Source organism: Sus scrofa, chromosome 15 (genome assembly GCF_000003025.6).
Source record: "Sus scrofa isolate TJ Tabasco breed Duroc chromosome 15, Sscrofa11.1, whole genome shotgun sequence".
NCBI lineage: Eukaryota > Metazoa > Chordata > Mammalia > Artiodactyla > Suidae > Sus > Sus scrofa.
Genome location: NC_010457.5, coordinates 124,353,320 through 124,377,543, shown reverse-complemented (window position 1 = coordinate 124,377,543; position 24,224 = coordinate 124,353,320). Strand labels below are relative to the sequence as shown.

Below are 24,224 nucleotides of genomic sequence, written 5' to 3'. Positions count from 1 at the left end.
CACTGGAGCCAGATCCAGCCTCTCCCATTATTACTTCTGCAGCGGAACACAGAGCAACTACTTTCCCTCCCTCTCGGTATCCCAGCCCCCACCCTCTCTCTGCCCCTTCTTCCTTCCCTCCCTTCCTCCTGAGAATGGCTTCTGTTCTTTCCACCAAGAACTGCCAGGAATGTACACACCGCCTCACTGATACGGATTACTCTCTGCATTGGTGCGTTGTGGACCTGGCCAGGAACCCACTGTTAAAAGCAAATAATGGAGTTCCCGTTGTGGTGCAGTGGGTTAAGAACCCAACTGCAGCAGCTCAGGTCACTCCTGGAGGCGAGGGTTCAGTCCCCAGTCTGGCGTAGTGGGTTAAAGGATCCGGCATTGCCACAGCTGTGGTGCAGGTCACGGGTGCTGCTCAGATTCAGTCCCTCCTGGGAACTTACATATGCCATGGGTACAGCCAGTTTAAAAAGAAAAAAAGCAAGTAACAGGTCACCAAAGCTTAGGGCAAGTGGCATACTCAAAGGTTGCTCTTTCCCCCTCTCAGGTAAAGACTTTATTTGCCCACTTTCTCACAAAAGACTGGCAATTCTACCTCACATGGGAAATCCTCTGAGCACTTGGAAATAAAGGCTCCAGAGTGAAACGTGACAACCCAAAATGACAAGCAGAGTCCCCAAACCACTGGCTCCCACAGGGTCTTCCTGGTTCCTCAGGAAAAGTGCCCCTCTCAGTGGACAAGATGACTGGCTATGAGCGGACTGCACAGTAGAAGATATTCTCAGGTTATTAAAAGTATTTTTGCATCATTTTTCCCACTCAATTACCATAGAAGTTTTTTTATTTATTTTTTATTTTTTTAGTATCTCAGAAAACAAATGACAGGAAACAAAACTCAAGCACTATGGATCTTGGGTGCATTTTCAGATCTTAGGAATAGAAGGAATGTTTCCCACTCTCTCTCTCTCCTCCTGGGACCCCAGATGCTCCAGGGGACATCACTGCTTTGCAGAAACGGAAGGATCTTCAGAAAGGAGGCAACTGTGCTAATACTCAGCTTTTTTGCAAGATGCCTCTGCTTTTGCAGATTCTCAGGCCATACTTTTAGGCATACGCTAGATTTCAGAAGAGGTCTGGCTGGGAGACAGGGATGAAGAAAGGAAAAAGTGGCTTGTAGTTTTAGAAAGCAAATAGTTGGGAAGAATTCAGGGCCAAATAATCCTAGTCATAAACTCAAGGGACCTCAGCGGTCCTTTAGGTGAGAGGCTTCAAACTAGGCCTCAAAACTTTGGACTTCAAGGATTCTTTGTTCAGTTGGCTTATAAAGCTTTTTAAATGTAAGCCTGTTAAAAAGTTGGGAAAAATTGGTGAGAGGATTAGGATGGCTGGGGAATAGAAGGACTGGAGCTCAACTTCCCTCCTAAAAACAACAAAATTCACAACTAAAAGCTGAGCAATCCCCACCCAAATGGACCGGAAACCTTAAAAAAGATACCCTACTCCAGAAGAAAAAGAGGAGGCCACATCAAGAGGTAGGAGGGGAGATTTCTTGATATAAACAACCCCATACCTCCCAGGTGGGAAGCTCCACAGACTGAAACTAACTGGTTCACAGAGAGAAACTCACCTACAGGAGAGTTCTGAGCCCCACATCAAACCCTCACGTGCGGGGATCTGGCGCTGGGAGAAAGAGCCCCTGGAGCATCTGGCATTGAAGGCCAGTGCGGCTTGTGCACAGGAGCTCCACAGGACTGGGGGAAACAGAGACCCCATTCTTAAAAGGCGCACATGGACTTTCACGTGCACTGGGTCCCAGGGCAGAGCGAGCTCTCCAGAGGAATCTGGGTCAAACCTGACTGCAGTTCTTGGAGGACATCCTGGGAAAACAGGGGTGAAGGTGGCTTGTTGTGAGAGAGGGACATTGAAGGCAAAGCTCTCGGGAATGTTCAGCAGCTGCCTTTCTCTGGAGGGGGCTGTTTTGGGAAAATCTGGCCCCACCCATCAGTCAGTGCTGAGAAGCCCCAGGGCAAACAACAATCCAGGTGGGATCACAGCCCCACCCCTCAGTAAACAGGCTCCCTAAAGACCCCTCAGGCACACAGCTGCTTCTAATCCCATCCAGAGACTAAGCCCCCCCCACCAGAGGGATTAGAATCAGCTCCACCCACCAGTGGGCAGGCATCAGCCCCTCCCATCAGGAAGCCTACAGCAAGCCCCCCATACCAACTTCAGCCACAAGGCGGGCAGACACCAGAAGTAACAGAGGCTACAACCCTATTATCTGTAAAAAGGTCACCACACCAAAAACCTATAAAAATGAAAAGACAGAGAACTGTAACTCAGATGAGGGAGAAAGGAAAAACCCCAGAAAATAAACTAAGTGAAGAGGAGATTCTTAGCCTCCAGGAAAAAGACTTCGGATTGTTCATGCTGAAGATGATGCAAGGCATTGGAAATAAACTGGAGGCAAAGATGGATAACTTACAGGCAACACTGACCAAAGAGATACAAGATATAAAACCTAGACAAGAAGAGATGCAAAATACAATAACTGAAATAAAAAATTCACTAGAAGCAGCCAACAGCAGATACAGGAGGCAGAAGAATGAATAAGCGAGGTGGAGGACAGTTTAGTGGAAATTATGGATGCAGAACAGAAGAGAAAAAAGATTGAAAACACTTGAAGAGAGTCTCAGAGAACTCTGGGACAACGTTAAACACGCCAACATCTATATTATAGGGGTGCCAGAAGGAGAAGAGAGAGAGAAGGGGACAGAAAACATAGTCCAAGAGATAATAGCCAAAAACTTCCCCAACATGGGAAAGGAACCACTCACTCAAATCCAGGAAGTACCATATAAAACAAATCCAAGGAGGAAGACACCAAAACACATATTAATCAAACTAACCAAAATGAAAGACAGAGAAAATCTTGAAAGCAGCTAGGGAAAAGACACAAGTAACATACAAGGGAACTACAATAAGGTTATCAGCAGATTTTTCAGCAGAAACTCTGCAGGCCAGAAGGGAGTGGCGTGATATACTTAATGTGATGAAAGACAAAAGCCTCCAACCAAGATTACCTTACCCAGCAAGGCTCTCATTCAGATTTGAAGGAGAAATCAAAACCTTCACAGATAAGCAAAAGTTGAGAGAATTCAGCAACGCTAAACCAGCCTTACAACAAATACTAAAGGAACTTCTCTAGGCAGAAAAGACAGCAACAGGAAACAAAAATTCCACAAATGACAAGGCTCACCAGTAAAGGTATATATACAGTAAAGACACGAAACCATCCATGCACAATTATACCACCAAAATCAGAAATCATGAGAGGAGGTGGGTACAAAAGCAGGACACTGGAGATGAACTTGCAATTAAGAGAACAGCAACTTAAAACAATCTCATATACATATAGACTCTTATATCAAAACTTCAGAATAACTGCAATCCAAAAATCTACAAGTGATACACAAACAAGGACTCTCGGGAGAAGAAATATATCTCATAGTAAATAAGTGCATAATCCACCATGAAGTGGGTCATTTCACATCATTCTTGGAATGCTGAAGTCTTCTTAGAACTGATTCTTGGGGGAAAAAATATAATTGTAATGTGTACATGTAAGGATAACCTGATCCCTTTGCTATACAGTGGGAAAAAAAAACAAAAAAACAAAAAGAACTGATTCTGATTCCCTCTCCATCAAAGAAGTTATGATAATTATAATTCAATAATGCAACTGTAAAATTAAACAATACAGCTCTACAATTGTATTATTATTATCCATTTCTCTTCATGGTACAATGTAAGGTCTATAATGTCTTGTTTATCACATCACCTAGAATGGTGTAATGCCTATACTGAAGAATCAATAAGATCTAACAAATTGTGAGGACACATTTATATAGTTACACTGTTTTTTAACCAATTTATGCATTTTATATTTTACTTATTTTCAGAGTGTATTATTTTTGTTATTCTTCCCAGTTAAGCTATTCTTTTTATTATGCTATCTAAAATATTTAATGGTATATAAGGCTTTCTTCTTTATAAATTTTAGTTGCATAATATACACAATTTTAATAAAATGCTAATTTTTAAAGAAAAATTGAAATGTAATAGATAATACTAAACAGTAAAGATGAAAGCCATACAAAATGGGATAAAGTATAGAATAAATTTCCTATTTTTCTCAGCATAAAAAAAAAAAGTTGGGAGAAATTGGCACAACATTGTAAATCAAGTACATTTTAATAAAACATAAAGTTTGTTGTTTTTTTTTTTTTGTTTTTTTTTTTTTTTGCTTTTTAGGGCCGCACCCGAGGCATATAGAGGTTCCCAGCCTAGGGGTCTAATCAGAGCTACAGCTGCCAGCCTACACCACAGCCACATGGGATCTGGGCTGTGTCTGCAACCTACACCACAGCTCACAGCAACACTGGATCCTTAACCCACTGAGCAAGGCCAGGGATTGAACCTGCAACCTCATGGTTCCCAGTTGGATTCATTTCTGCTATGCTACAACGGAAACTCCAAAAAAATAAACAATTTAAAAAAAGAAAGCAACTAAAAATTATTGACTCAGACTCCTGCAGAAAAAATATAAAAATGTATTAAAATGAAGAAACTAGATTTCATATAAAAAACAGATCTGACAGGTCTGGCCTGTTTTTTCCTCACAGGCATAGATGAGGGGCAGCCATCTCCAGTGTCCGTAGGTGCAAACTCCCTGCCTCCCCCAGCACTTTAATGCTTTATTTCTCTTCCCCTCCATTCGGGGACATTTGTGCTCCTGATCAAGTCCCCTCTCACTTGTTATACAAATGAGAAAAATAAAACCCTGGGGCACAGCCAGAGCAGAGCTGCCCAGCACCTGACTCCTTCACACACAGTGAAACCCTTCTGAAGCTCCGTTTGCAGGGCAGAATCTTGAGTTAGGGAGACAGCCCTGCTGGCAGCCTTGCCCCTGACGCCCCCTTTCCCCACTCAGCAATCCTGACTTTAGAATTGGTTGACCTTTGAGACTCTTTGGCCTTCTGCAGCTGATCAGTAGGCATCGTCATGCTTATAGCGACCTGCAGTCTTCCTATGCTCCAGGCACACCCTGTAAGAGTTCCTGATGACTCTGGGAGACGCAGGTCATTAACACCATCTTACAGGCTCAGGACCAGGAGACAGGGTCAAGTGCACTGGCTGAGCTGCACATGAACCCAGGCCTAGCTGGTTCCAGGGCCGGGAGGCTCACAGCACAGCCCAGCTGCCTTGCAAATGGCCACCATCTCCGCCAATTAAAAACAAACAAACAAACAAATCAGAACTTATTTGCTACTGAATAAAGTTAAAAAATAGTGTCCCAAACAAAACGTCAGAAGGGGTTCCGCCACTCCACCTGGAGTTGTCCCTGGGATTTGTGTATACACCAGCTGCCCCGTAACACTAGAAGCTCCCTCACAGAAGCTGCCCCGCCTTAGGTGCTTCTGGGTCTCCAATGGGTACGGAGCAGTCACACTTAATTCCACCTGATGTTATCAGTCAACAGCTCTTAACTTTCAGTTTTTGATCAACTTTTATTAAAATGGGGCCTCTTGGGAGAAGGCATTTTTTGTCCCTGCATTGGTTCTCAGAAAGTTCCTTTCTCTATACTTCATGTCTCCCCTCTCCCAGTCTTATCCGCCCATAGCTCCTGCCCGTTCTGCTTCTTTTTCTTTTTTTTTTCTTTTTCTTTTCTTTTTTTTTTTTTTTTTTTGTCTTTTTAGAGGCACACCCACGGCATATGCAAGTTCTCAAGCTAGGAGTCAAATTGGAGCTGTAGCTGCCAGCCTACACCACAGTTACAGCAATGTGGGATCCAAGCCTCTCCTGTGACCTACACCACAGCTCACGGCAATGCTAGATCCTTAACCCACAGAGCGAGGCCAAGGATCGAACTCCCCATCCTCATGGATGCTAGTCAGGTTCGTTACTGCTGAGCCAAGATGGGAAGTCCTCTTTCCAGAGCTTTTTAATTTTACAGTAAATCAGGTAAAAATTCAAACCTAAGTGATTTTAGAAAGGAGCATAGGTGCAGAATACTTGAATTCCAAAGCAGGGTGGCTGTTGTAGAAGTCACACTGGTTCCCAAGTAATAATGGTACTTACAACCCATATGATCATCAGTCTTCTGGACAAATAAGGGTCAATATTCCAGTGAGTGAATGGAAGGAACGTGATGTAGAACACTTCTTGACCCAAAGCGGCTGAAAATCTGAATAGGTAATAGTAGAAATAATTCTTCACAACGTACTTCTGTACATAAGCCTAAAAGACAAAAGTTAGAACACTCTGTGAGTTCACTGGACAGATCATTAAAGGCCAAGTTTTAAAAACCTCCATCTAGGAGTTCCTGTCGTGGCGCAGTGGTTAACGAATCCGACTAGGAACCATGAGGTTGCGGGTTCGGTCCCTGCCCTTGCTCAGTGGGTTAAGGATCCGGCGTTGCCGTGAGCTGTGGTGTAGGTTGCAGATGAGGCTCGGATCCCACGTTGCTGTGGCTCTGGCGTAGGCCAGTGGCTACAGCTCCGATTCGACCCCTAGCCTGGGAACCTCCATATGCTGCGGGAGCGGCCCAAGAAATAGGAACAACAACAACAACAACAACAAAAAGACAAAAGACAAAAATAAATAAATAAATAAAATAAAATAAAATAAAAACCTCCATCTATGATTTTCACAAGGTTTCAACTATCCAGGTGCTGCCTGCTCTCTCCTTATATAATTACAGTATCATTATTATCAGCCTACAGTGATACTGAACATCTATCAACCCTGATGTGTCCATATAAACACAGATGATGTTTGTTTTTCATATCGTCATACAATTATATAAGTAACATCCCAGACAGAAATATCAAGGGGAGACACACCAAAAAAGCCTCCTGTGTATACAGAAGGCTGGAAACTCAAGGGAGGTGAGCTCTGTCAGGACACCATGCAGGTCCAGGGCTGTGGTAGGCAGAAGAATGACCCCAAAGACATCCACATCCTTATCCTTAGAATCTGCAAATATGTTACCTTACATGGCAAAAAGGGCTTTGCAGATGTGATTAATGATTTCAAGATCAAGGGCTTACCCTGGGATCATGTGAGAAGGTTCAATGTAATCAAAAAGATACTTAAAAAATAGGAGACAGAGAGTCAGGCATCAGAAAGCAATTTGAAGATGCTACGCAGATGGCTTTGAAGATGGAAGAAGGAGCCAGGAGTCAAGGAGTGCAGGCAGCCTCGAAGAGCTGGAAAAAGTGAGAAAAAGGATTCTCTCCTTGAGCTCTGCGGATGCCTTGATTTTAGCCAAAAAATAACTATTTTGCTCTTATAACCTCCACATATTCTGTATCCACAGGATAAATTTGTGTTGTTGTTTTAAGCCACTAAGTTTGTGGTAATTTGTTGCAGCAACAAGGGATTTTTTTTTAAAAGTCTTTGAATTAGCTTTTTTTCTTTCTTTCTTTCTTTCTTTTTTTTTTTGGCTGCGCCCATGGCATATGAAAGTTCTCAGGCCGGGGATCAAACCCATGCCACAGCAGTGATCATGCCAGCTCCTTAACCTACAAGGGCACCAGGGAACTCCCAGTGTGAAGACTTTAGAAAAATAACTTGATGACTGTTTGTAATTTCCTTTTTAAATGGGATTAATCAAGTCAACCCACCACAGCAATGATATAAGAAACACAGCAAGTACACAGGGGGCCTGCTAAAATGCACTCCCATTGTCTATCACCTCTTCCACCCTATTATCCTGGTAGTAGGCAGGGAGGGGGGGGGAAGAGATTTAAGGGTATTAAAACAGGCATAAGCAGACAATCTATTTAAAAATATGGTGTATGTCCTGAAATGATGGTATCATAGTCCTGAGTAAAAGACAAAAGCTTTGTCACCCTGTTAAATGAATCTAAAAAGCAGAGGTTTAAAGCTATTGATGGTAGACATAAACTTCCTAAAAGTAAAATCGAAGTAAAATGCCAATACAGAAAATGAAGAGGAAAAGAGGCAGTCCTGCCACAGGGGTGACTATGTCAAGGATCTTGTAGGTCTGGATTTTTGGTTTGTTTTTACACAATGTCGAATGTTGGGGAAATTCAGAGAATAAGCTGTGTGCCCTTATTCTGCAAATATTCATTCTGTGCCTAGGATGACTCAGAACTTGGGCTGGGTGCCAAGAATATTCAGATGAGCCAAGTGTGACGCCTGGCTTCAAGGAGCTCTTTTCTGGTGGGGGTGGCTGGGTACCAAAAAGTATAATTTGAGGGAATTAATTTTTAAAAGAACAATATTGTATTTGAAGCCTTGAAAAAGGCCAGGAGTGCATTTTATACCTAAGCAGGGGAAAAAAAATGACCTTGGGGAAATTGCAAGAATATCAGTTGTACCTGGCACTGCTGGCTACCTACCAAGTATGCATGGATTGCTTTCTGGTCTCTACAAGCCTCCCAGTTTTATTCCAGCATCTTTCCCTCCCCCACAGAGCCCTATGACTCAGGGGGAAGCTGATACTGCCCACAGCTCCAGAGGTATATTCGGATTTGTGTAAACCAGTCATGGCAAGTTAAAAAATCAACCTCAAGCCAAACAGTGCATGGTACTACCTCAGAGAAAGTTACTAGTCAGGGGTGAGCATATAACTTGCCTAAAGTTCATCTCTCTAGGGATAAACTTTACTTCTAAGTGAATTCAAAGGAGAAAGAATGTATCCATCCCAAAGAGGAAATATAGTAATACATAAAATGAATTAAAAAGGGAAGTTTCACCTCTTTGCCAAGATATTATGGCTGGATTTACAAAACATGACCAAGGGATTGTGAAGAATAAATAAGTGACAAACTCTTCCCTCCTACCTTCTCCCCATCTCTCATTATTTAAGCTGAGGACTCATCTTTGCAAATTCTGTTTTAGAAATATACATCCAAGAGTTCCCATCGTGGCTCAGCAGTTAACGAATCTGACTAGCATTCTTGAGGACACAGGTTCGATCCCTGGCCCTACTCAGTGTGTTAAGGATCTAGTGTTGCATTGCTGTGGTGAACGCCAGCGCCACAGCTCCAATTCGACCCCTAGCCTGGGAAACTCCATATACCACAAGTGTGGCCCTAAAAAGTAAAATAGATAGATAGATAGATAGACAGACAGACAGACAGATAGATAGATAAACATCCAACAGGCCTGACCTTGGGGCAAACCCTGTGAAAAGACCCTTTTTATATAAAGATTAGTTATTTAAATACCAGCTATCAGGCACACCTGATGATCTGACCTGCTTTGAAACTTTATGAAAAAACTTCTGCAAAACTTTGACAAGGGTCAAACCCCTTTCATGTGTCAATTCCTGGTACCCAAGAATTATATTGATAGGAATAGAGTAGGATGGTTACCCAGGTATTTGTAGAAGTCCCAGTAGGGGACCATAAATAGAGAGGGAAACCTAGGGAACTTTTAGAGTCCACTGTTAATAATCACTCTAAAAAGCCATCAGAATGTCACAGAACAAAGCAGGCTTGCTTAACTATAAAACCATAAATAAAGCACTATGCCTCGGGTCACTAAGTGAAAGATAAAATAGGGCCTGTGTTCATGTTCAGCAAGATAATGATCCTTAGGACCAAGGATAGGAATTTAAGGGAAGGATGACATTCCAAAGTAGGAGACCCTCGTTATACAGAAACCTCAGACGATTCGACACATTTTAGCATCTGTTACAACCCTTCCACTGATCTGAATAAGTACCATGACAGTCCTAGTTTGACCTCATAGGGTCAAATATTCTCTCACCCAACACAAAAGAGGAGCTAGTGATGTACGCCTGATGTCTACTTGAAGAATGAGGAAGGCGGTCTTTTCCCACTTTCCAATTTCCTTGGATTATAAAAATGTAGCCCACCTGATCCTTGGGGCAGAGCCTCTTCTCCTGCCCACTAGGACGCCTCACAATCATCCTATCCTCATAAATCTATTTCTTGCCTATCACTTTGTCTTTCACTAAATTCCTTTTGTGCTGAGATGCAAAGAACCAGAGCCTCCGTAAGTCCAGACACCAGGTGAGTGATTCTAATTGAAAACAATGTGGGTTCAAGTTCCAGTCTGGGTTCTGGCTGGGTTCAATTCAGAGGTGTTTTGATTTCAATATGACTTTATAAATACTCAGCAACAAGCATTTTCCTACCCTAAGACTTGTCTGAGACCAAGTTCAATATCTTCATTCTAGCAAATAATTGAAAACACTGTCAAAGATGACAGGAAACGGCTTTAGTGTTACATATTACTAATTAGTATCTTCAGGCATACTTTTCAAATCTCTTAAGAACTCCCTTTTTTTGAGTGAAGAGCTAAATATTCTCTAAATCTTCTCAGAAACAAAAAAGCAAAGAATAGTCAAAGTGCATTTTAGATTACATCTCTGTATATGTAAATAAATAAGTTGAGAGCCAATATTTGCCTCCGAATTCCTGGGAATTGTATGTACTGTCAATAAAGTGGTTGAATAGTTGTCTTTTCAGAACAAAAACCTAAGTTTCCCTTGTAGGAAATCTTAGTGTGTCTCACTTCAAGCTCTCTTTGGAAATAAGACTTTTCAGTTCCAGGATTATGTGTTGGTCCCACTGGGAACAATTAGAAGGAGAAGAAACTGGGGTTAGAAATAAAAATGGTAGCAGAGAGAAGAGAGAAAACTGAGAGACAGTCCCCAACCTCCCCATTTCCCACCTGATCATCCACTCCCCGGAGCCCCCCCTGGAGCCCAGTCACTGTCTCCGCAGCAACAGCCACCCCCTCCCAGCAAGAGGCTAGGGCCTGGTTTATTCCAAATTTTATCACCTCTTTTTAATTAAAAAAAAAAAAAAAAAAAAAAACTGAGAGGCAGGAAACCAAATCCCGGAACAAAACACCTACATTCTATAGAATTGGCGACACACAAGTGCTGAGCTCCCAGGCAGAGGGCCATGTTTCTGGGGCACAGAAGGCAATGATTATCAGTTGATTTTTAGGCCAAAAGAAAAAAAAATCAGGAAAGCAGTGAACATTCAGGTGGGTGGAGAACTACTTTTAGAAATAAAATACCTCTTAGCATGCCAATCATCTGCCGCAAAGCCGAAGAAGTTTCTAGTAGACAAGGGATGCTAGGATGGAAATTACCTCTATATCCATTATTACTAACTGTGAAGTATCACTGACATTTGTCCATTTTATTTATTTTTCTGAAAGTTAAAAAACAAAATGTTTTTGCAGGTAGGGGGAAAAAAAACATCATCTCAGTTTTGCAATGCTTGCTTTCCTTTATGGTTATAAATTCCTCAAATGCACATCCCCCTAAAATGGGGTTTGGAGTAACTTAATGTTTGAGTGGGAGAAAGACTGCTCTATTTTGCTGATACCTGAGCATTCTGTGTCTTCTGCAAGGCTGCCTTCAAGGCATAAATAAATGAAGACGGAGTGGGAGCTATACATATCAACAGAGTGATGAAAGCAAAGAATGCTGTGAATATGTAATTTCTTGACTTAGCTCTGCCCCCAAACACCTGAATGTTTTTTTGTTTTGTTTTCTAAGCACACAGAGAGGAGTCCTAAATGCAGAGGAACTACGGCCAGGTCAGCGCCACTGGCTGTAATAAGGTCTGACCCAGACAGCAGAGGCGCGAAAGTCCAGCAGACTTGGCAGCTGGCCCGGCTTTTGAGCTTTCAAAGGAGGAACACAAGAAACAGCTTTTAGCCAAAACAATGCGTGACCTTGGGAAAGTCAATTTGCCTGGAAAGGATGGCGTAGTATTAGTTCAGGTGGCTTTTAAAATACAAAACCAAAATTTAAGTAGGGAAAGGCCTATTAAATAGACTGTTACCCAGGACCCATTATATAAAATGACATAAGTTTGAAAGTCTGCACTAATTGGTTGAACGTGAGGAGGGGCCCAGGGAACCTCTGTTTCAGGCCGGACACCCCCCCGCCCCCCAATCCCAAAGTTTTCTCTGGATTATCCCTTCAGAGCAGTTCAATAATCAGTTTGAAAACCGCTGACCTTAGTCTCTGCCAGACCTCACATACCACCTTTCTGTGACTATCCTTTGGCCTTGAACAAGCTATAGGCCTTCTGACCTTGAGGTCTTTAAAGGACTTGATAAACCCTGGACCAGTATCATTGCAAAGTCGTATTATGTATCTCCATTTTTTCTGATTAGAGCTGTAAATATGTGCTCTTCCAAAGGTCAAGTCTGAGATATTTTCCTATCTCAACAGGGCCGGAAGCGGTCCACTTTAATTGGAAGCAGTAGAAGATCATTCTTTCTGGCTGGGAGAGATCAGATTTGTACAGGGATCGGCACAGTTTTACTTAAAAATCATCTTAAGACTCCAAGACACACCACCAACAGCAGCAGCATTTCCTTCACCTCGGCTTTGCTTTAAAGAATATTTGCAGAGCAATGAGAAAGAAGAGTCTAGACTGACCTGGAGAAAAAAAGCCCAGGAAGAAGGGAGGGTACACAGCACAGGGTGGGGGGTGGGGGGATGGTTAAGAATGCTGACTCTGGAGAAAAGCGTCTCAGGTGGAATCCAGGCTGCTCCAACACTCACTTCAAACTGACCTCCCAGGGCCTCAGTTTCCCTTTGTGCAAATGGGACTAATAATAACACGTACCATCTAGGGATGCTGGGAAGATTCAATTAGAGGCTGTCGATGGTGTATGCCAAGCATTCAGGTCTGAGCATGGCAGAGAAATACCTAAGACCTAGTTCTCGGCCATGCATGACAATGGTAGCAGTGACAACTTCCCAGAAAGTCCTTCTCAATTCTAATAAGCATTCAAATCTCCAGAACCTTGTTAAAAATGCAGATTTTAATGCAGTTCACATGCGGCAGAGCTGTAAGTTCTGATAGGCTCCCAGGTGATGCAGACACTGCCAGGCTGGCCACCCATGGCCACACTTTGAGTAGCAAGGGGCAAGGACACCCCAGGGAAGGGCTGCTAAACCCAAAAGGAAGGCTCTCAGATTTTTTTTTTTTTTTTTTAAGGACACAACCATGGCATATGGAAGTTCCTAGGCCAGGGACTGAATCCGAGCCACAGTTTCGACCTATGTTGCAGCTGTGGCAAAGCCTAATCTTTTAACCCACTGCCCTGAGCCTGGGATTGAATCAGTGCCTCCAAGGCAACCCAAGCAGCTGCAGTTGGATTCTTTTTTCTTTTTTTTTCTTTCTTTTAAGAGCCGTACCTGCTGCATATGGAAGTTCCCAGGCACCACAGCCACAACAACACTGGGTCCAAGCCACATCTTTCACCTACGCCAGATCCTTAACCTGCTGAGAGAAGCCAGGGATCGAACCCGAATCCTCATGTATAGTAGTTGGTGGGGTTTTTTTGTTTTTGTTTTTGTTTTGTCTTTTTTTAGGATCCCACCCATGGCATATGGAAAATCCCAGGCTAGGGGTTGACTCAGAGCTGTAGCTGCTGGCCTACACCACAGCCACAGCAACACAGGATTGGAGCCACATCTGCAACCTACACCACAGCTCATGGCAACGTTGGGTCTCTGACCTACAGTGAGCGGGGCCAGGGGTCAAACCTGCATCCTCATGGATCCTAGTTGGGCTCATAACCTGCTGAGCCACAGTGGAAACTCCGGCAGTTGGATTCTTAACTCACTGTGCCACAGTGGGAACTCCTTTCAGATGTAATTCTCAGGGTTAGAGGAAGCCCCAGTGGGAGTTTTCATGAGGGTAAGATAACATGATCAAAGCAACAGATAAAAATGCTGGTGACCAGAAGAGAACAGTTAGTGAATTTCACGGAGAGGCCCGCAGTAGTCGGAATGCAGGAATTGGACCCCAGACATGCACCTTAAACACAGAAGATACTAAAAGGAAGGGCATGTAAAAAGTGTCCCACACAAATAACAGCAGGTCAGACAACCAACCATGATGCAGAAAGAAAGAAAGGAGGCAGCCCGGGCTCCTTGCCTTTGTCTGAGAAGGGGCTGCATAAATTCCTAGATGACAAATTCAGAATTAGTTAAGAAGGAGTCGTGAAGCTTGAAAAACATTCCTAACCTCTCGGAACATCGCAATATGGGAAAAGAAACCTCATTTCCCCTAAAAAGGGCTCTTGCACCACTGTCAGAATCCTGGCTTGGAAACTAGGTTCTCTGGCTCTGTGGGCAGGAGCATCTGTCGCTACGTTCTCTGCTAAGATAGAGGCAGCACTTGGCTTTTTTTCCTTTAAAGAAAAGATAAAAAACGAAGCGAAGAGTACCCCATTAAAATCAACCGTGAAAATCAAGTACCCCATTAAAATCAAGTCTTGGAAGTTAAAACTATGCTTTTCAACCCAACTTGGGACAGTCTTTGTCATTTCTCAAAGTTACATCTGTTATACATTCAACCTACACACTCATTCTTCTCAATTCCCAAGGGTTATCACCTTGGCGTATGCTTGTCCAAGATCACTTTTCAAGGTGGGAGCAGCTTCATCCACTTGGGGTTGTGGGAGAAGAGGGGCATCAGCCTAGGTCTCCAGAAGGACAGCCATTTACGGAGATTGGGGTCTCCACGGAAATACCTTCCACGGTTGGGGCAATGTCTTGAAAGGCAGTAGATCTGGGACTAAAACTCTGCATTGCCTTGCTTTCTGAGTCTCATACTCTGCATGTATTCATTCAGAATTTCTAATCTAGAGGCTAGAGATTAGGAAGGGCAAATCTAAGGAACTAACGCCTCCTTCATCAGAGCCTACACTTCGCAAGGTTTTGATCCTGCTCCCTCTGAAAGACCAGGCTTTGGTGGGCATGCCATTACACACTGCAGAGATGGAATAGTTATAAATAAACACTCAGCTATTATAAAACACCAACGTTAATGTGCCAGTACAAACCAGCAATGCCCACCCATTTTTAAAAAAAGAAAAAAATGAGTTCCCATGGCTCAGCAGGTTAAGAACCGACTAGAATCCATGAAGACATGGGTTCAACCCCTGGCTTCTCTCAGTGGCTTAAGGATCTGGTGTTGCTGCAAGCTGCTCTGTACATCACAGATGCAACTCAGATTCAGCATCGATGTGGCTGTGGTGACAGCCTGCAACTGCAGCTCTGATTCAACCCCTAGCCTGGGAACTTCCATATGCTGCAGGTGCGGCCCTAAGAAGAAAAAAGAAAAAAATTAAAATGGCCAGTCTTTTCCAGACAGAGGCCGTGTCTCCATGGACTAGTCCATCACTGCTTACTTTAGTGATGGAAGATCGACATTAAGAGTGATTATTTCTTTTGGCAATAAGCACTGAGATGAAATCAAAGCAGGATCAAGTGATACCAGATGATATGTGTGTGTTGGGGGTGCTACCCAAGGGGGAGCTGTTTGAGCTGAGCCCTGGATGGGGAGGTGAGCTGGTTACTTTGGGGTCTGTGGGTTTGAGCGATCACTTGGCAAAAGGCCTCAAGTAGGAACCAGGCACGCTGGGACATGGCAGGTAGAAAAGAGAAAGATAAGAGCAGAAGCTAGATCAAGCCAAGGTATGGGTTCTAGGCTGGGAACAACAGTAAATTCCTGGAAGGTTTCAAATAAGAGTATTGTTATTAGTTTTGTTTTGTATTGGCTGCCCTCAGAGTATGCTCAAGTTCCCAGGCTAGGGATCGAACCCAAGCCACAGCAGTGACAATGCTGGTTCCTTAACTGCTATGCCACCAGGGAACTCAAGAGTATGATTATTTGAACTGACAAGACTAAAACAAATTTTGACTCTGAAACCAGGGGAAGAAGGCCCTGCTTTAACTCTTTCATTTTTTAATTTTTTTTTCTTCTTTTTTGACTGGTCCTGTGGCATATGGAAGTTCCCAGGCCAGGGGCTGAATTGGAGCTGCAGCTGTGGCCATGGCTACACCAGACCTGAGCTGCATCTGCAACCTACTTGGCAACTTACAACACCATCAGATTCTTAACCCACTGAGCCAGGGCAGGGATTGAACCTGCATCCTCACAGAGACAACGCTGGGTCCTCAAGCTGCTGAGCCACCATCGGAAGTCCTGTTTTTAATTTCTTAAACCTAATGGAGAAATAGCATTAACTAGCAGTGCTGAACTTGAAAGCCAACTTTAAAGTCCCCCTCTTGGCCGAGTGATGTAGACATGCTTTGTCTTGAATTTTCGTCTCTTTACCAATATGCTCCCATCACATTTAATTATTTTTTTAAGTTTATTAAATCAAGACTTTCCAAACTATAAAGAAAATTAAATGAGGCTCTCATAGGAAGCCTCAGGAAGATTGACAGTGTCCCTTGAAGGAGAGAAATGAAGGAAGAAGATGGACAAGGGTGTCCCCTTTCATCTTGCAGTTGAGATAGCATTACAAGTTGGGTGATCTGAGAGCTCTGCTCAGGGCTTGGGTGATTAAAATTTCAGGATGGCAAGAAGGAAAGTCAATAAAATGGAAGGACAACGTCTTAGAATAAGATGCTTGAAAGGGAACTGCGTGCTAATCATTTTCATCTGCTTCGCGGGCATCTGCTGGGATCCCTCAGTACGTGTCCAAGAACAAGAGGGAGGCTGGGCACCACTGAACCTGATGTGGCTTCTATTTACACTGGAGTTTTCACTGTAGCCTTTCCCACAATTTGAGCTTTGTTTTCCTCCTGAGCACCCCTCAGATTTCAGCTCTTCCTCTGAGCATCCTTGGTCTATCTCCCTTTTCCTTTCCTGAAGGACCAGCTCTTGTATGGGGCACTATCAGGAAGGGTGAGCCGGGATGAGGACTGTGAAATTCCGCAATCTGAGTGGCAGCTCTGCTTCACCTGAACCTAGAACTAGATCTAACAACTCGACAAAAGGCTGCCTCGTCATCACTGTTAGGTAAACACACAATATGTGCGGAGGAAGCAAATCTAGGCACGAGATGGAGAGGGTCAGACAGCAGCATACAGAGCCTAGAGACATGGCCTCTGCTGGGAGAATTCCTTCCAGAGGCAAGAGGAGACACAAAGAACAGAAATGACCGATTCCATTTGTGGGGGGGGCAGAGGTGGGGAGAGAACCAGCTGCCCTTTAAATTCTCCAAACATCTTAAGAACGTAACTGTTTTTCAAAACATTTTGGATCCGCTAAAACCTGAAACACATTGTGCCAAACATTCTTCCATTTAAATTGTTAAGCCCTTGTGTGTTCAGGGGGATTTTTGGTGCAGATGTTTCTGATTCATTTATATTAACTTATCAAAATGACATTTGGAAGAGCGACGGGATGTTTGAGAAGGAGGCTTAGAGACATGGGTTCATTATTTTAAGCCAGGAACTCCATGCCCTGCCCCAGTGCACATACACAGCGTTCAGAACTTGGAAGGGTTGACTCTGTTCTACTCTAACCTTGCAATGTGAACACACCCACTCCTAATTCTCTTAAAAAATTTCTTTTCCTAAAACTTTAAAAGGCACTACCAAAAAAATGGGTCAACGGGGGGCAAAAGGTATACACGCCTAGTTATAAAATAAATAGGTCATGGGGATGGAATGTACAGCATGGTGACTCAAGTTAATAATTCCATAATTACATATCTGAAAGCTGCTGAGAGAGTAAATCATAAAAAGTTTTCAACACAAGGAAAAAATTATGTAACTATGTGTGGTGACAGATGTTAACTAGACTTACTGTGGTGATCATTTTGCAATATATACAATTATCAAATCACTATGGGGTACACCTGAAATTAACATAATGTTATATGTCAATCATACCTTCATTTTTTAAAAATTTATTTTTATGGTTTTTGTTGGTTTTTTTTTTTTTTTTTTTGCTTTTTAGGGCCACACCTGCAGCATATGGAGGGTCCCAGGCTAGGGGTCAAATCGGAGCTGTGGCTGCTGGCCTACACCACAGCTACAGCAACACCAGATTTGAGCCATGTCTGTGACCTATACCACAGTTCACAGTAATGCCAGATCCTTAACCCACTGAGCGAGTCCAAGTATCGAGCCCGCACCCTCATGGCTCCTAGTCGGATTTATTTCCACTGCGCCACATGGGAACTCCAATATTTTTTTCATTTTTAAAAGGCACCATCAAAATGTAAGAAAGCTATTGGATACAAATAAATTTTCTCCTAGGACATCTTTTATATAAAAGATTAAAAACAAACATTTAAATCAGTCAAAGGCGAAATGGAAGTCTGACTAGTTTGCCACTGAAGTCAAGGTGGTTTTATTCAAAGTCTTTCCTGCCTCCATCCTTCTTGTTTATCTGCGCTAAATGGGTACAGACTGTTTAGCTTGGAGATCTCTTTACCCAAGGCTATTGTGTTAGTATGTGTGTGTGCACGAGGAAGAGAAAGCTGTCTTTGTGCTATCCCATCCCCATTTTTTCTTTTTTTTTTGTTGTTGTTGTTGCTATTTCTTGGGCCGCTCCCTCGGCATATGGAGGTTCCCTGGCTAGGGGTTGAATCGGAGCTGTAGCCACTGGCCTACGCCAGAGCCACAGCAACACGGGATCTGAGCCGCGTCTGCAACCCACACCACAGCTCACGGCAACGCCGGATCGTTAACCCACTGAGCAAGGGCAGGGACCGAACCCGCAACCTCATGGTTCCTAGTCAGATTCGTTAACCACTGCGCCACGATGGGAACTCCCCATCCCCATTTCTTAAATCCAGCCTCTGCTTTTCAGAGCACTCAAGGATTCCAAGATGGGAAGGGTACTTAGAAAGATTTTCCTTTCTTGATCCTTCCCTGCCCCTCCCCGGGGCAGTGTCACGTGGTGGTGGGCATCACAGATGAAGCAGGGATGGGACAGATCAAGGAAGGACAGATGGAAGCGGGGAGGGGTGGCGCATTATGCTGAGAGGGTCTCCCTCCCTCTGCGCTTCTAAAGCCTTGTCTACTCAAAAAATTCTTGGGTGGTTCCATCAATTTCCTTCACATTTTCAAACTGAAGTTCCCTCTGGAAGGCTATCTCTGAGCAAGTTTAAAGTCACTGGTCCCAAAAATAAACTTAGAAAGAGCTTTGAAACTGTGTGTGTACACACATAAAAGAACATGAAGAAGAAAGCCATGCTGGGTCAGAACAATGGCCTTCCCCACCCAGCCCGTCCTCTGGCAGGCTGACTTCCTTGTGCCCTGTGTATGCTGGTGTTTTATCTTGTTTTGTTTTCACTTTTAATTTTTCGAGCTAAAAGTAAAGTTCGGGCTTGCTTTTTTTGGGGGGGGGGGGTATCCTTTTTTTTTTTTCCTGATTGTCTGATTATACCACTTGTTATTTTTGTGATGAGCACATTTCACTCCAGCAACATGTGGGAGTTCAAAAAAACTAGATACAAAGTGAAAATTACTCATTATCCCAACCCTAAGACTCAGCCCCCTTGAATATCTCTGCTGGTCTTTCAGTGTGGTGACCTGGATTTTCACAGGAGATTCCACTGAATCTTAAAAATGTAAGTAATGTTTGCTGTATTGTGAGCATTTCCCCAGGTCCTTAAATGTCATTTTAGATCATAATTTGTGTCAAGCTTGACTGATTTTTCCCTTCCACCTGTGCTGTGCTCCCCCTTCTCTCCCTGCCATCCTTACAGCAGATCCCATCCCAGACCACAGACAGGCCTGAGTGTGAAGTGAGCAGTAATCTTATCACCCCAAGAACCTCTTGTTCAGAGTTCCCTGCCCACTTCCACAGGAGCCCCTAGAGGTACATTCCAAGGACACTGTTTCACCTTGCCCATTTCTTATCCTGCCAAATAACCATCCACACCAACAACATTCCCTGCGACCACCTGTTTGCTTTTTTTTTTTTTTTTTTTTTTTTTTTTAGGGCCGCCCCCGTGGCATAAGGAAGTCCCCAACCTAGGGGTTGCATCAGAGCTGTAGCTGCGGGACTACACCACAGCCATAGCAACTCAGGATTCAAGCTGCGTCTGCAACCTATGCCACAGATGAGGGCAATGCCGGATCCTTAACCCACTGAGCAAGGCCAAAGATTGAACCCTCATCCTCATGGATACTAGTTGGGTTCATTACTGCTGAGCCACTATGAGAACTCCATGTTTGCATTTTTTGATCTTGTTGCTTGCTTGTTTTAGTTTCCCAAGGACCTAAAGTCTCTGTCGGATTTTGCAAAAACAGCAGGGATAGATAAAGGCCGCTGAGCACCACAGCTCAAAGCACCCTGCTGAAGAAATAAAGAATGACCTGGTGATGGGCATGACCTGAGACAGTCCCTGTCCCATAATCCATCTCACAACAGGGAAAACCAGGTCCTCCATGGGTTTGGAAGTCCTCGAGCTTTGTGCATGAGCCAGAGCCCTCCCTCTTCTGTACTGGCCAGCTCTGGCTGGCATAAATGGCTGTAAAAAGAACAAGACCAGGGTCTGGGTGTCAGCACCATCTTTGAGTCCAATGATGTATCTACCGGGCAACTCCAGGCAAGTTTCAATTTTTTCACCTCTACAATGGGAATAACGCCAGCTCCCTCACAAAGGCTCTTGGAAGATGAAATGAAGTCACTTACATAAACCACATCATACCATGCCAGACACACAGTATGAGCTCGATAAGTTGTAGTTGTAATCGCAGTTTTTATTAAAAGTATAAATAATAAGAAAGTGTCAGAAATGTCTAGTTAGTAGAGCATGTGGGAGGGAATGAAGGTAGAAGATTTTTAAAAAACCAAGACATCATAGAGGAGGAGGAAAGCAATCTGTCCTGGAAGGAGACTGGAACTGTGATAGAAAGAGAAAGAGAAGAAGGACATTCCAGCTGAAGGGAACAGCATGAAGAGCAGAATGGAAGCATCAAGGCAGAGCGTTCCTGGAAGAGTACCTGGTTCAGTATAGCTAGAGTGGAAGTTATTTACATTGTGGGGGGGGGGAGGTTGCAGGTGGCGAGCCTACAAAGGGAAACCAGAACCAAAGAGAGGAGTCCTGAAGGTAGTAAGGAGGAGGTTGGGTGGTGTGGGTAATGGGGAGCCACTGAGAGTGTTTGAGCCAGGAAATAAGGTGATCAGACAGGTGCTTCGAATGGACAGCTCTGTGTCGCATTCTTGTCCTTTCTCTGCGATTTCCCATCTTCTTCATACTGAAATGTATCTAAGGAGAGGTCACAGACACGCGCAGGAAACCACTTTTCATGCTGCCCTCTTGGAAGGTCTCATACACAACCTGCCTCTGCCTTCGCCTCCACAGCTCGGGGCAGCCTGGGTTGAGCTTCCCCCCCACCCCCGCTTCACATCTGCAATAAAAGCCCGGAGCCCCCAGAGTCTTCGTGGGCCATCACGGAAGATGAAGAAAGCTTGGGTTCTGTTTTTGGCCTTGACTCTGCCATGTGGGATCGGATGATACAGTTATTTAGCAAGAAACCACAGGAATAAAAACAATTTGATGAAACCCAGAGAAAGTGAGTTTCACCGCGGAAGGCGGCCGAATGCCACAGGCTGCGCAGAGACCCACCCTGAACAAACCCTCAGGCTCTGGGCTTGGGCTCAGCTCTGCCACCGAGTGACGCATGCTTCAGAGGCCTCCTCCACAAAGGGGGGACTGTGGTCCCTACACCTAAGGACCAGGACTCACTGAAGACACTCAAGTATGGAAAATGTGGTTCTCATTTCTTTTCATAGAGCACGATTTCCAGAAAGCGCTGTGTGACCAGAACCAATGACCTTGACACGTCAGAGACGGTCAGAGAAATATGGGTTTGCAGCCCTAATAAGGAAGGGAACCGGGCCAAGTTAAACAATGGGGGTGCCTCTGCCTACTTCCCTGAGGTCGCTGAGGAAGCAGGGGGAGCATGAACTGGAAGAGCAGGGGAGAGAAAAAGGATGCTTGCGGTCCTCACAGCCCTCATTTCGGAAGAGGAGACTGAGGCTTCTGCACGAAAAGCCCCGCCCACTGCCACACCCATAGGCTCACATCCACACACCTGCTGCACCCACCTCCCCCACCCCCAGCCCGGTTTCTGCGCTAGGATGGAAACCTGCCATCCTAAGCCAGGTGAAATCACAAGGCTGAAATCACACTGTCTGACAGGATGACTACTTGGGTTAAAACAGTGACTTCAGCATCATTTACGTCCTTATCCTTTGAGGCGTGGGTCCCCAGACCCAAAGCATGGGTATCACCTGTTAGACATTCAGAATGTCAAGCCCACCCCAGAGCTGGGGGAATCACTGGGAATTTTAACCCGATTCCTCCGGTGATTTACATATACATTAAAGCTGGAGAAACATTAGTCCTCATCTCATGAGGAAAATAAAATCCTAATATTTTACAAGGCTTTCTGGGCCTATGGACACACGAAAGGGGAAATTGAAAGTGCAAAATCACTCAGTAAAGACTAGGCAAATCCAGCCAGACAGAAACAAAGTAGAGTGGTGGTTGCCGAGGGCTAGAGTTGAGGTGGGGAGAAGGCGGGAGAGGCATGGGTACATGTTTCTTTCAAGGATGATGAAAATGCTCTAAAATGGATTATGCTGATGGTTGCCCAACCCTGTGAATATACTAAAAACCATTTTAAAAAGTGAATTGCATGGTATGTGAATTATATCTCAAGAAAGCTTTAAAATAGAAAATAAAAGCCCTCAAGAGCCTTGGAAATACCAAGATGAAAAATTTCTGATTCCTGATTGCAAGATACCACCTACAGAACCACTCCCTGGAGGGTATCACCAAGAAGAGACTGTTCTGTTGTCCCAGGGTGGTGAGATTTCAGGGGCGGGTTGGGGAACAGAGTTTCTTCTAGCAGAGAGGCACTGAAATGATCACTGGCTCTTACAACATAAAAGAGCTATGCTGGAGTTGGTGTTGTGGCTTAGCAGGTTAAGAACCCAGCGTTGTCTCTCTGAGGATGCTGGTTTGATCCCTGGCCTTGCTCAGTGGGTTAAGTATCTGACATTGCTGTGAGCTGTGGTGTAGGTCACAGATGTAGCTTGGATCTGGAGTTGCTGTGGCTTTGATGTAGGCTGGCAGTTGCAGCTCTGATTCAACCCCTAGCCCAGGAACTTCCATGTGCTCTAGATGCAGCTGTAAAAAGAGGAAACAAACAAACAAAAAGAGGCCATGCTGCCCTTAGACCCAGGCCACAGGGTCTGTGCCCTGGACTTTGTGATTTAATGTCTCACTTTGACCCTTGTCCAGCTGTGTCCTTCCTCACAGAACAAGGGAAGATGCCTAGTCTTCTAGATTCTTCTCTAGGCACCCGGTACGCCAGCATTCCCTGCCCAAATGCCCGAGCCTGCATGCAGGGCCTGTGCAGGTCTCTCCCCCAGGGCTGTCCTGCCTAGTGTGTACTCTCCAGACTCGAGGGCTGGCTGTTGGTAAGGAGGATGGAGGGAGCTGGGGCATATGGAAATCCAGTGTACAGCCCCGGGTGACAGGCTGGCTCCCTGGCTCCAGTGCATGCCATGTGGAACCCTTGGGTCTGAGAATCCTAACTGTGACCTAGGTTTTCGGTCACGTGAACATCTCTATGTCAGGGTAGGAGAGCAAAACCTATTATATGCAATGCTATGTTAGCCTGATAAGGATCTTTGATACTTTGACTTTGGACTCCATCCCTATTTGTGCACTTGCCCTAAAACCCTACTATTTTAGAGGTCGATTATTCTTTTTTTTCTAAATTTGTCAAACAATAAGTATTTTTGGTCTTCTCCCAAGCACGTCTGATTTTATAGGTAAATATTAATTATTCATTAAGGGCCAGCCAGCCCATCGTTTCATAACTTCATACATAATAAATACCCAGGATTTATTTTTGCTCCAAAAGAGTACAGGAAGTTTTTGGACAAGAAGCATCTTAAATGTGTTTGCCTTCATGTATGCCTCATATTTGCAAAATGTGGTAGCTAAAAAAAGAAAAGAGGAAACAACAATGAAAAAGACACTGAATATTTTATAATATTAATAAAGTTTAAAGATTCTTCTGGGCTACTTTGCTTCTTCTAAAGGAAGGAAAAGCAAATCCTGGGGGCGGTGGTGGGGTAGGGGTGGTGAATGTAAGCTGCTGGAGAGCTTTTGTTTTTTTAAATTGTTTAAATGAAACTTTAGGGAGGGGAGGAACTTAATGAGTTGAACCAGGAGAGTTTAAAGAATCTGTCATGGCTCTTCTTTAACAGTTTGGAGACTATTAATCCTAGAAGGGGGCAATTTTGTCCTTGTATCACATGCAACTCACAATTTGAGCAGAAGAAGCAACCTTCCTCTTGTGCCCTCTCAAAAGATTCCACTTTGGGGATTATTTTTTATTTCTTGTGAGCTGCGAA

At 44.1% G+C, this 24,224-nt stretch overlaps 1 protein-coding gene across 3 annotated transcripts in view; it reads right to left on the bottom strand.

Moving 5' to 3' along the window:
• Positions 1–24,224, bottom strand: part of SGPP2 (sphingosine-1-phosphate phosphatase 2) — a 146,547-nt gene that overhangs the window by 85,312 nt on the left and 37,011 nt on the right. For all 3 annotated transcript variants that reach the window (XM_021074877.1, XM_021074876.1, XM_021074878.1), the window contains exon 2: positions 6,130–6,288. In XM_021074877.1, the coding sequence (XP_020930536.1) occupies positions 6,130–6,288 (159 nt within the window). The remainder of the gene's footprint in view (positions 1–6,129; positions 6,289–24,224) is intronic.